Source organism: Apteryx rowi, unplaced genomic scaffold (genome assembly GCF_003343035.1).
Source record: "Apteryx rowi isolate R43461 unplaced genomic scaffold, aptRow1 scaffold_20, whole genome shotgun sequence".
In the NCBI taxonomy this organism is placed as follows: domain Eukaryota; kingdom Metazoa; phylum Chordata; class Aves; order Apterygiformes; family Apterygidae; genus Apteryx; species Apteryx rowi.
The window spans coordinates 2054228-2067794 of NW_020448308.1; the positions used below are offsets into that span (position 1 = coordinate 2054228).

General features: G+C 40.3%; 1 protein-coding gene across 2 annotated transcripts in view; it reads right to left on the reverse strand.

Annotated features, from left to right (window-relative positions):
• ANKFY1 (ankyrin repeat and FYVE domain containing 1) overlaps positions 1 to 13567 on the reverse strand; it is a 34332-nt gene that overhangs the window by 13779 nt on the left and 6986 nt on the right. Inside the window, exons 3-13 of one of the 2 annotated variants that reach the window (XM_026063680.1) lie at positions 13274 to 13392; positions 10850 to 10985; positions 9155 to 9278; positions 7719 to 7868; positions 6736 to 6901; positions 4445 to 4649; positions 3551 to 3619; positions 2602 to 2801; positions 2005 to 2102; positions 1351 to 1573; positions 312 to 410 (exon numbers count right to left, since the gene is read on the reverse strand). In XM_026063680.1, coding sequence (XP_025919465.1) covers positions 312 to 410; positions 1351 to 1573; positions 2005 to 2102; positions 2602 to 2801; positions 3551 to 3619; positions 4445 to 4649; positions 6736 to 6901; positions 7719 to 7868; positions 9155 to 9278; positions 10850 to 10985; positions 13274 to 13392 — 1589 coding nt within the window. Of the gene's footprint in view, positions 1 to 311; positions 411 to 1350; positions 1574 to 2004; positions 2103 to 2601; positions 2802 to 3550; positions 3620 to 4444; positions 4650 to 6735; positions 6902 to 7718; positions 7869 to 9154; positions 9279 to 10849; positions 10986 to 12651; positions 12817 to 13273; positions 13393 to 13567 lie in introns of those variants that run through there. The other variant, XM_026063681.1, reaches the window with a different exon arrangement.

Sequence of the window (13567 nt, forward strand, 5' to 3'; positions counted from 1 at the left end):
TGATGAAAAACACCAATGAAGAGCTCACACCCTGGAACAATTCCACATAACTGCAAGTAGAGTTGTAAGGAAGAAGCTCCAGACTATCCCCTAGTGAACAAGGGAAGCTGTAGGGCTAAAAAGCTCCCATCAGTAAGCTAGATGCAAATATTCATTTTTAGAAGCCAAAAATCACCACCTCAAACTCTCCTAGACAGCTTCTTATTAGCAGCACAAGTCAGGCCATGAACCCACAGCTGTTGCTTTGTCCCAAGAATCTTATTCACATCATGTCTTCCACATATTTCTCATTTTGTTTTGCAGGCACTTACCTGTCCACAGAGCCAATCCCAACACAGTCTGATCTCTTGAATCCTTTAGACTAAAGTCAGGAATGATTTGCAAGTTGTTGGTAGCATGAAGAGCATTAGCTAGAACAAAGCATTCAGGGTTAGAGCATTCCTGTATTTGACATGCAGTTGCTGACTGACATTGCTACTCCTGCATCTTAACATTTTCAAGTAGACTGTTCATTTATCTGGTCAATTTGAAAAAATCCCTTCCTGAGCAAGTAATAAGTTATCCTGAGCTTCCCCAAATGCTGAGACTGTTTAGGACTATGCAGCAGTGGTAATACCAAATCTTAATATTCATACTGTCAAGCCATTCAGCTTTCTGGATAAGGGACTTAGCCTTCCCTATTACTACCTCTGTTTCTGAACTGGGTGGCTTTATATAAAGCTCAGAGCATGAAGACTTTACTGGAGGCTATATTGCAAGATGGTGGCAGCATCCCTCCTTCTCAGCTCCTTGGGAAGGAATATATACTCCTCAGTTCACCCCTCCTCCCCAAATCCCACCTATGCCAGCTGAATCTGGTAGGTATCCTAGATGCCATAAGTGGAAAACTCTGCTAATATTTCAGCATTCATTTAAGTCTAATACTGCCATTAGAGTCACACTGTTCAAAATCCTCTTATTGAAAGAGTTGAAGGATATAGAAGGCATCTTCCTGTGGTGAGATTTCTACCTGTATTTAGTAGATTCCTGCATTTACCTGAACTGAATACTTTGACAGGGGAGAAAGGAGATCTCACTTGTACAGCCAGAATAGCTAGAAGTTCAAGTCCACTATCCACAGTGGAGCATTGGAAAAGATCAGTACTACACGTTTGCTCAAGATGACTTAACATTCTAGTCTTAAACCAAAGTCACCTGCTTGTTTAACCAGTGTTGTTAATTGATCTAATTAAGCAAAGGCTACAGGAAAACACAAGTTATTTGTAGTTTTTCCCTAACACAGTTTAGTTAGCAACTAGACATGCCAGTCCATCATAACATCAATATAGTTTGAACCAGAAAAAAACATACCTTTTTGTTCCAGGATGACCGACACCACGTCTGGATGATTGTGAGCAATAGCCATGTGAAGGGGAGTTTGCAGATAGACATTCTCTGCTGTTGGAGAAGATGCATCCTTCTGACCAAGGGCTGCTTCTGCAGTTTGGATGTTAGGATTGGCTCCTTGCTGCAGAAGTTCTGCTGTCAGGTTTGCTAGGCCATGCCTACATGCTGTATGCAGGGGTGTTTCTCCCTTTAATAAACAGAAAATTAGGTTAAGAGCTTGAAACAAGAAGTCATGAGCTAGAGAAGTAGCTTTTAAACTACTATACCCATTTTTATGGGTATGTAAAGCTTAAGTCCTAGCAGCTGAACCTTATCAGAACTTCCAAACTACATGAAGTAACTTATCATAAGGAATTTACTACAGCAGGGGGAAGTGTTAGAAGCATGTTAACCCCTGGTGATGCTGCAAGAGCAGTGCTATGAGCATGTAACAGTTGTCCAGTTACTAGGAAGTATCTGAAACCCACAGAACACTCCGGTCTTCCAACTTGTTTGAAGCTGGTGTTAACCACTTTTTAAGAAAGACTCATTTTCTCAAAATAATTCTGGTACTATATTTCTGGAACAGTACATTCAAGGGAACTTTCAGACTAAAGTCTAGAAGCTTCTACTCTTTACCCATTTGTTTTGGTGGTTGACTTTTGCTCCATGAGTTGCTAGGAAGAGAGAAGCTGCCTCATTTCCAGCACCAGCTGCCCTCTGAAGCAAGCAGTTTCCTAAGAAAAACATTTAAATGCAGTTAGAGTGCTATCCCAACTACACTTTGACACTAACCAGTGTGTTAGCACCTTCCCTACTACCTTACAACATTCAAGCTTGAAGCCAGGATTTTCTTCACTATCTACTAGCTGTCCTCTCCCAATGCTGCACTGTGATGTGCACTGCCATTTAGCAAATACATATTTTGAAACTGTAAAGAGGATGTCAGGACCTGGCAAGGAGTCCAGTTTGTTACTTCCTGCAAATTAAGCTCAGCTTGGGACCCGTCAGAGTTCCAGCTCTGACTGAAGTTACTACCACCTAACATTCATTAGGTATATGTGCTCAGCAACAGCTGTGGCAATTACATTCAACTCCCCAGAAATCTTTACCTAATCCCAAACAATTATTTAAAAAGCCTAAAGTAGTTTGAATTTCAGGAAATGCGTTAGTAGCACCAGGCAATTAACTTGCACAAACCTTCCAGCTAAACAGAAATACAAACCTCTGCTTTACCTGTTACTGCGTCTGGCGCGTCTGTATTGCTGCCTCGTTGGATCAACCTTGCTGCAAAACTGTTCTCATCAAATGAGGTTCCATTTACAACAGGGGTGTCCTCAAAAGGATTTACAGATTGATCAGAGGATACGGTGATATATTGAATTGCAAGCCACAGAGCTGTGCTTCCCTCATGATCCTTCAGTTCCAAGTCTAGTCTAAAAATAAGAGTTAATGTTCCCCAATTTATGCCTTAAAAAGGGTGTTCCCCATGCAGCTTCTAACACTCAAGTCTAACAGCTGTACTAATTTATCTAACATCTCATTGACAACCCTTTTACTTGCCAAAGAAACCTGCTCTAGCTTCAGGTACTTCAAAGAATTTGTAAGTATTCTAAAACAAGCCCTAGAGGTCACCAAAAGGCATGTCTTTAAGCTCATTACTCCTACGAGTGTGGCATTGCTGGATTTGGACTGCCACAAAACGTGTGCAACAGAAACAAGTTCCACTGCATGTAAGTAGTGTACAAAAGCTCTCAATTCAACTAAAGAGAAGCTGAGCCAAATGAAGTATTCTGTTTCTTTGCCCTAGTAAAAGTCATCTGTATTAGCTTTACGCAGAATCCAAGTTGAATCCAGAAAAGTATTAAGACATTAGATTCTTATTACTCCTTTAGGCTCCACTATGAACGAAGTTATTGCTGCATTCTTTCAGCTAACCCTACTCGGAAAAAACACCGAGATGCAGTTTGCTTCCTCTTTACAGTACAGCAAGCTTGCTTGGCTTCTGGCATTGTGTAGAAAGACATCTTTCATCTTATATTATGCAAAGTCCTTACACTTTTGCATCCCTAGCCTATTGCAAGCCTACAAGGCCAAAAGGCCTAGAAGGCTTTTCTTAAACCAATTCTCATACCTTCACTGTACAAAGTAACCTCACTGTAATTTGCATTTAAATGAAACTTACTGTTTGCACTGGAGGAGTTGACTGAATACAGGTTCATTCCTGACCACAATTGATGCATGTAATGGGGTCCTGCAATTGAAGCCAAGTATAATTAAACTGGTAAGAAGAGAGACACTCCTATGTAAGATTCTCCTATCTAAGATTCTTCACCAACTCTCCCCCACAGACTTCTGGGTTTAACCTTCACCTCCGCTTTCAGGCAAAGGGCCCAAGTACATCTGGACAAAGCAAGCCACCGCTTTAGTGGATATGGTTCCAGTCAATTCAGTGGTAAACAATTCTTTACATTAAGATAATAACTAACCTTCAAGCATATAGCATAAAAGCTCAAATCTTAACTTATCAAAACTGATTAGTTTGCATACTTTGAAAGTCTTTCTACACCATTTTACATGCTTGCTTGCCAGCCCAGCCCAACCCATAAAGCAGCTTAAACACGCTACACTTCAGTGACCATATACCAAAACACTAAGAAAAGACATCTCAAATACACTGCAGACATTGGCTCTCCGAGATAATTTCAGTTTGACTGACAGACAGCTGTCTGTCTTCTTTAAGAGAAGCATTTTTTAGGAAGAGCCATGTGTCATCATTTAACTTGTTTTATTGTTCAGTGACCCAATAAAGGAAAACTGCTCACCCTGTGTTTCAACAGTCAGCTCACCCCAGCTTTCCACACCTGGACTATGTTCAATGACAGTATCATTCAACGTACATAGTTTTCTGCTTTGAGTGTATCAGCAGGTCAAACACTGAAGTAACAACTTCATCTTTCTTGCTTCCAGTATCATCTGTGCCTTGCTGACAGACCTGAGCAGGTTCCCGGTGGGCTATAACTAATTGCTACACTTAACTTCCGCTACCAGTTTGACAGATACTTCAGCCAGTATTTACCTTCCTTTGCTGTCTTGCATGTTTGGATTGGCCCCAGCCTGTAAGAGGGATTCTGCTATCTGCGCCATCTCTGCCATCACATCTGGTGAATGCTTCTTGGGGCTGTATGATGCCACCAGGTGCAGAGGAGTCTCCTGGTCTCCCAATGTAGCAGCATTCACACGGGCACCATTTTTAATAAGAAAGTTTGCAGCAAATTTGTCTCCTTTTATGAAAGGAAAGAAGGTTATCTGTGGGTATGCTAGGAACCCTGAATACTTTATACAAGTCCAGAAAATGGATACACATGATTTCCCCTCCGTACCATACAATCATTCTAATAGGAGCATTGGTTCTTAGAATGCCTTAGCAATAGATAACTCCAAGAACAGTTTGCCACAAAGCCAGGATGAATGTATTCCATAATGCCTCAGAACAAGCATTTTCCCTAGAGGTTACATGCCGACTCTAGGGTTCAAACACTAGTTTACTTGATATGGTGATACCAAGTGAGTTTGCTAGCTCCTGTATCTGTTAAGATAAATCCATTGCTGCTCTAATGCACAACCGGACAAGTTGTGAGACTAAGCACACAGGTCATTTGTGACCGAGGGATACTATTCCAGAGCACCAGTCAAAAGCTGCACAGTTGGAAGTTAGTCATTAACTGTTCAGTATTGCTATATAGACAAACACTAGCAGTCTTTGCTATCTCTTGAAAGTTTAGACCCCACTATATGACCTAATAGCTTCTGCAGTCAGGACTCATCAGGCAAGGCATTAAGAACTCCCTCCCTCAGGACTTCTCAGAAGCCAGAAGTTATGCCCACTTCAGTGCATCAGACCTTGACTTGAAACACCAAGATGCACTTCAGCATATTACTGTTCCCTGTACTCCAAATACTAGTTTGAGGACAGGTATGCACAAGTTGCCTGTCCTCAACAAAAGACTGGAGAGCAAAGAAAATTGTTCGCCTGTTTAAGCAACATAAAAAGCTGCATCACATCCAACAGCCAAAACCAAAATCTCACTTTCCCCAATTTCTTTATTTGATATTCCCCCACTCTTCTTCAGTGATCAGGGAAAATAAGGATCATCTGGCAAATTCAGACAATTTGCTTTAGCTCTGTTTCCAGAACATGTGGTTGTTAACAGTGATCAACTCACTGAAGCTTAGTTACTGAAAAGCAAGCATTCATTCTCAGAGTTTTAGCTTAGACTGAAAGCAGACATTAGAACTAGAGGACAAATGCTAGTATTAATTATGAACAGGAGCCTGCTGCAAGCTTTCTAATGCTTCACAAGACTGCAGCCACCACAACACTGACCTATGCCTAGAAGGTCTCCTACTCCTGCTGCTGAAGTTTCATTCATAGGATCAAACATCAACATTACCCTGTTCAGATATGTAAGAGATTAAAGAAAAGTCACGAGCTGTGTTGAGCTCTCAGACTCCCTTAAAAGTAGTTTCAGTTTTGGAGGATTTTGTCTGCTGGTAGAAGCAAGCAGATACTTTTAATTAGTTGTAGCACCACAATACCTATGAGGTCCAGTTCCAGGTAAGATCCCTGCTGTACTTCCTGGAACAGAGCGCTGCCCAAAGATAATCATTGCAGGAAAGTAGTAGCATGATGCTCTAGAGATTTTTGTTTTAAACCAGATCTTGGCCATAAGCCAAGATGCTGCTGCTCCAAAGCCTTCTGAGTATTGTGGCCATGGCAACCAGGTCCTAGTGTGCTCCAGTTCTCATAAGATGCATTTTGCACTCCAAGGTTGAGAGCAGCTCAAGATAATCATGTAATTGTACTCAAACTCCACTCTGTTAGTGTTAACCATGCTACTATTCACTGGAGCTGGAAGAACTTTGCAGATATTTAGACTAGCACAGAAGCACCTCTACCTGCTGTCCAGTAGGGAAGACCCTTGCTGTTAACCATGATCAGTAAGAAGTAGATGCTGCATTCAACCCAGGTCTAGAAAAAGGCTTCCCTTTCACTTTGTAGCTAGGTTGTCCATGTATGATATAGCTCGATTCATCTATCTGTCAGAAAAACATTGTGTTGCCACATTAGAATGCTCTCAATATCTACCTACATCCTTTAGCAGACAATGCTGTTCTAGATGGTTTCTTGATGTCATATACTACAAGTTTAGTTCACCAGCCAGCAGCCTAGCATTTACATTCTAAACAGTTTGCTGGGTTGTTTGGTTTTTTTAAATAAAGTGTCAATTACAAGGATAGTCTTTGGAATATATATTCCAAGGCGGGAATAACTGCAAGTTAAAGAGGCTTCATATCCTATTTACTTACCTCTTTGGATGGCTTTATGTAATAGACTCCAGCCACTCTTGTCTGCCCTATCTACATCAGCCTTGTAGTTGACCAGTGTAGTTGCAATACTCTCCAGTCTTTGGGAGAGGGCTAGATCTAAAGCAAGATCTCCATTGTGATCCAGTTCATTGAGCTTCCCAGGAAGCTATAAAACAGTTTAGTGGATTGACATTAGTTATACTAAGAGACACTCACAGCCCAACATGAAATTTTAACAGCCCACTCCAACCACTGTGACCTTAGAGCTGAAGTTCTAACACAAAATATTAATGCTGCATTTGGGTAAGTACCTCTCAAAACCCAGGAAAACAATCAGAAGACTGGCATTTCTACATGCAAATCTAATCAGAGGCCTGATCAATGAGAACACAGGAGTTCTGTTTGCAAGCCTTTTTTAACCCACAGGAAGCAAGTCTGGTGCATTACTGAAAATTCTGCCTATATAGGCAGAGTCAATAAGGTACTAGAAAAAGTATTCAAATATTCCTTTTTTCAAAACTCATATCCTAAAATCCAAGGGATAACTTGTTTGCTAATGCTTTAGAATGTTCACCTGACCAGGACAAATACCTGTTACTTTAAACATTCAATAGAAGAGAAAAAGCATTTGTTCAAAGTAACAGTGATGCTTACTGAACTACAATGAATTAACAGAGTGCACTATTATACAGTGACTTTTAATGTGCATAGCAATAACTGGTATTGAATTATACTAGATACAATCTGTTGTATGCAAGGCATATGCTCTAAGAGTGTTATGAAACACTTCTGAGTTAATCTTTATGAAGCCTCTGATGTGGCAGCTAGACTTCCATTACGTAAATGGAAGCATCTGTGGTAGGGATAAACAATGAATGAAAAGAGTCAGTGACAGAAACTGATAACAAGGTTTAAACTAGCAGTTAAACTAGTTAATGGAAACACCAAGTTCTAGAACACACAGCAAGTCAGTCTCACTGTACCTGTGAATCCATTTCAATAAGATACAAGAAGACTACATCCTCTCTCTCAACTTTAATAGCCTTATGCAAAGGATATTCTGTCTTCGATTTGAACATTTTATACAATAACTGAGCACTCATGCTACTGAAGTCTTCTTTACGCAAGTCATCCTAGAAGGAACAAAAAAGCAAAGGGTAAACAATACTTCTATCTTGTTTGTAAACAATTTGGCATTGCTCAACACAATTAAAGTCCACAAAACAAGCTCATTTAAAGCTCCATTTTGATAACATGCATGGCATAACAACAAGCAGGAACAGACCTGTGTTTGTCACCTAGAGGTACTCCAAGATAGCCTCTTACGGCTAGGAGGAAGCATTCAGAGGAGGTTTTACATCTTTCAATTTAGTTTCAAGATCTGTTACAGTGAGGTTTTCTGCTCCCCTATGTCTACAGGCAGGGGAAAACAAGCATTTCACCAACCCTTAGAGTAGATCAATAGCCAGTCTCTAAGTTAAGATAGTAAATTAGTTTAAGTCACAGATTTGAGTTATTTTTGAGAAAAAGGCTTACTACTATTGAAGAGTTCATTACAGTACAGTTAATCAAGCTTTCCCCAAAATAATGCAGAGATTAGAACAAGTGGCACTTCCAGGCCAGTTGCAAGATTCCTTGCAGCTCCCTCTGTTAGAAACTCTCCACTGGCTTGACCCTTACTTTCGAGGATTATTTTTGGAAGTAAAAGCAGGCCTGGGATTCCCAATCATGTATAGACAAAGACCAATTGTGGGTGAGCCTCTGAACAGTTCAGAATTCAAATTTGATATGCAACTCTTCCTTATTAGAGCACAATCTCTTTGGTTTGGCTCAAGTTTACCAAGGGAAGAGGCTTTTTAGAGCAAGGTATTTCCAGTGAACAGAACAACTCTTCAGGCTATAAGTTGCTCTTTCATCGTGAAATGTTTGCTTCAAGATGGACAGTGGACATAACCTCCAAAAAGGACAAAAAAGGGGAAAAACACCAAAAAGAGGAATTAAGAGCCATTTAATGTACTATTTGTTTCTTATGTAACTAGGAACTGGATTGTAAAGAATAGTAAATAAAACACATTGCCCAAAGAAGCATAATTGAGAAAGAAGTCAAGGGAAAAAAAAAAGATTCCTGCCTCAGGAGAAGCCCCTCCACTTACATGGGGGGCAAGGCAGGCAGATGTGAGAGCTTTTCACACTGCTGCTGCCCCTTGTGAACAGAGTCAACACAACAGGGCACCTTAGTCGCCAAAAGCCATGCAGCAATTTATATAATTCCCATTCCAAATGGGATGCTTGGATGCTACCGTACCAAAACATACTGTATTGGCTAACCTCTGAAGTAAGTTAAGCAAAATTCTAGAATTTAAGTATCTCCACTCCACCAACTTATTTTTCTCCTGCTTTCTTCTGTCAAAGTACTTACCCAGTGACTAGCAATTATTTCAGCACAATAGTTCAGAAGAGTACCAGCATTCAGCTCCTCAGCAGTCTGATAGAAACGAATACAGTTCCTGACATTAACTAGTGACATAACTCCTTTCTCACATCTGTCAAAACAGAAGAGTCAGCATTCAGTTAATCAGGAAATGGTTTTCTGTAACTGCTTTCCCATGCTGTAAGAGTTCTACTCCTTTTGCTGGGTGCTAATAGAAAAAGGCTTGGCTTTGCTTTACTATATATTTATGCTGCTCAGCATTACTTTAATCAGAACCCCTGCAAAACTGTTTCAGTAAGTGCAGATTCCTATCAAAGCAGTGTCTATCAAAGCTGAGGTCCCATGATAGCACCAAACGCAGCGCTGGAGTCCACACGTGAAGAGAGAAGCATCCTAGTTCTCCCAGCGGAACAAGCTGCAATTCATTCACTGCTGTAGACAGACATCTTCCCTACTTCCTAAGGGCTACAGTGATCACAAGCAGCTTTTGTGCTGAAGCTAGAAAGAGACATACCAAATACAGCTATTTGTTTCATTTAAAAAAGCGATAAGGTTTAACAGCAGATTCAAACTCTTTACAGGTGTGAAGCTATTACTTTGAGTTTACAGTAACAACCCAAGTACCCCAAACTGAAGATGAAGTTAAGCATGACAGTGATCTCCAGGCAGTTATTCAAGATAAAAAACAAAAGGAGATAAGTATGATATAATACTTGCCTTTGGGTGCAAATACCTACCAAGAGATCTACTAATAACTATTAGCATACTGTACTTGGGCCTCCTTATTGTAGCTGGACTACTGTGACCAGGCAACACTTAAGGAAACTTTAATTAGTACAACAGGAAGATAGTATTGTTCGGTTGGTACAAAGTCTGAAGGCAGTGTTAGCATTGGCCTTACAGAGGTAAACCTCTAGGACGAAAGAGTTGATAATCCAGTTGGTTTCTTCATGCTGAATCACTGTTAAAGCACAGATCAAGTAAGGATGCTAAGTGCTGCTACAGCCCCAGATACCCCTTGGGCTGAAGTTTCGTATCCAAGGGTACTTCATTTCTGACTGAATTCAAAGCCTCAAAGTTGCAGGAAACTTGAAGAGATTTCCCTTTGCACATTCAGGCTTCTCACTACGAGTCTAAGCAGTTATTTAGAGCACTTGATATATTTGTGATAAACTGGTTCCTACTATAATGGTGTAATAATGCTATTTCCTTAAAATGCCAGAGCATTGTACTGTCATGATTACCTTTCTTTATGAAGGAAGGCTGTCACTTTGAGACAAGAAAACAGCTGTTTAAGTTAGAAAATTTCACCTGTGGCATTTTACTACTGCAAGCTACTTTTTGACATTGACTCTTTACAGCATTCTTTTTACAATTCCTTTCTTGCAAGAATTCAGTTTATTATTAACATACTACTCTCCACTCCCCCTCAATGACAAATTAGGGTTATTAGTTTGACTAGGAGAGGAACTGGAAAATAAACATGAGAAAAACTGCTGCAGTTAAGAGTTATTGTGCAAGGCTTCGTCTCCTGTGACATATTGAATGTCATGCTGCATTTTAAAAACTTCAAGTCTTCCTTTAAAAATGCAGAGTTTCATCCAATTGCTAGCAGCTATTAACTTATTTCTTGAACTTTGACTTTGTTTGAATAGAAGATTCAGTGTATTTACCAAGACTCACCTTTCCCTAAGCAGCTGGAGCTGAAATTTATTAGCTAGTTTCATAAGCTCCGTCAAGAAGATATCATCTTCTCTTAGCTCAAGTTCATCTGTGTAGATCCAGCGCAGCATTGCCATGGTTACCTCTGGGTCAGCATCTAGCACAGATGAACAGGGATTAATAAGATTCCCAAAGAACAATCACCTATTCAAGCAGCTGACATTCCTCTCACTGTTAAAGTTACAGCTACCAGGAAAGATAGCTGGGTTGAAACCGTACTGCTTTAGTTTGATCAGAATGCAAAACAGACAAGACTCATCAGAAGTTAAAAAAAACCTAGCAGCAATGCTGGCATCACTCCAGAAACAGCCTTTTCTTCCCCGGAACACTGTGCAGAATGTAGGGAGCCCTATAACATCTCCTACCTGCTATGACAAGCACTGCAGATTTAGGGGCCAGCGATTCCCCTTCAAAGTCTTTGCTCCCTCACATTATGGCCAAATCCAGAATTTAACCCCTACATTTGACATACCCAAGTCTCCCTTTTCACTTTAAGAACCCTCCCTTTGAACGTGATAGCCATGTGCTGCAATCCAACAAACATTGCTTAGCTCTTCGAAAGAGCTACAAAGTACTTCAAACTGCTGGGAACCATTTCTAGGAAATGGTGCAAAAGAGTTGGTTTAAGAAGCTGGTTAAGCTTCAGGTGTTTACAACACCAGTTCCAAGCCTGCATGTTTTTACACCTGAAGTAATAGAAACCTACACCACAGGCTGCTAGAGACACAGGTCTCATGGGCCAGAAGCCTTTGTCACCTGGTCAGAAGCATTACAGAGACAACCCTGCTTACAAGGATATGAGGGTTACTAGACAATGCAAGATCACACAACAAAAATACCATTATTATAAGAAAATAATATCAGTCCTTTAAGATTTTTTTTAAACATACATAGTTAACTGAATTACCCATCCTAAAACATCTTTTACATGAAGAGTTGGCCCCAGATTATTTGCAGACTACGTGCTATTCCAAGTACTATTTGGTAGAGTGCCTAAGAAACAGGCTGCTTGGTAAAACAAATATCTTTGGTCCAATGCTGTTGAAGTAACCAGGAAGCCCACCTGAGCTGTCATCAGCACTGCTTTGGCTGAGTTAGCACTTTCTCTTTCCAAAATGAGAAGACATTAATCTCCTTCTACTCTTAAAGGAGATATAGTTCATATAATCTGCAGAATTCCACAAAAAAAATTCAATTTTGAATATTGCCTGTATTTTGTTTTAGGCCATCTTAACTTGCAAGTTCTAAAGAGAGCCTCTTAAAAACTATGCCAAGCTTTAAAGTAGACAGCTTGTTGCAACTACTTCATACCCTAACCTTGTGCAATTGATGAAAGTTTAAGAAAATTCAATTCTACACAGTAGAAAGTGGCACTAGCACTTATTTTAGCATCATGCTATAATGAGGCGGTATTTGCATTGTTAAACACACCAGACTAACTATATTTGAGACTTCCAAACTAGCATGAAGTTGGAGCTAGAAATGCTATGGACTGTCACTTAACACTTGTAACAAAGTTACAATCAGCATAGATTAAGAAAAGTCCTGTGCTGACAGTGTTCAATTTGAGATTGCTCCCTGGCATGTTGTCTTGCAGCTGCAGAAAGATCCCAAAATCCTTCTGCGGGGAAACTTATGCTGCCTCACAAAATTGACTTGCTGAGACTTGCCGTTTTCCAGTTTGGCTGCATTTAGGATGCATGATAAGATTAAGAGTAGCAAGTGAAGTCAGTGGCTGACAGTCAACATATCAGCCTGCAAACCTGTTCAGCTTCACTCCCCTTTTCATTGTTGAGGGATTAATCGCGTGCCAAGGCTCTTCCATACTATCCCTGTCAAGAGGTTCAATCTGCAGAAACACTGCTCAGTTTTATCACATGCAAGAAACAGCTTCAGTAGAACAAGACACCATCCCATAGAAAACAGTCTTTCAAAAAGCTTCTCCTCAGCCTATTTTGCAAAGGTATCAAAATACAAAAAGCAAATAGTTTTTATTAGAAAAAAAAATTCTCCCCATTTCCCCCCACACACTCTTCTAACCAACAAGTTATGCACACTACCTCAAAAGCCCTGTCCTAAAGAGGAAGAAGTTGAGCTCCTCCATATAGATTTGTTTTTCCTGTTTAGCTACTCTCAGAAAGAAGCAGACCACCATTCTTAACTTCCATTTATTCATGGGAAAGAAGACTGATTTAACTAGCACTGCCACCTAGTTTGCAAACCTACTAGCATGTTTCAGAGACAGAGCTTCATAATTAATGACTTAAACACCACTTTCTGTGGACAGTAGCATTCTGAATGGTAAGTAAACTTTTCCTAGCAGGTCCTTGCATCAGTCATCCCAAAGACAATCAAAGCATCACACACTACTAAGCAATGACTAACCTGACAGATCCAGCTCCTCCGTTGACACTAGGTTGGCTAGACTCCACGTCTCAGTGCGTGCCGCCAGCACAAATTTGTGAGCACTGATGTGCTTGTCCCCAACCTTTATCTTCAGATCACTGAGGAGGAAAAGAAGCACATACATGTAAAACAAAAGCTCCCCCTGTGCTTAGATAGCTACAGATTCAGTATTCCCACAGTATCTATGTCCTGATATCCAGATTTAGGTTCAAGTTGTTTGAGAAAACCTATGAAGTTTGACTGGTTTTGATATTTTGCTAAGTGACCCAATTG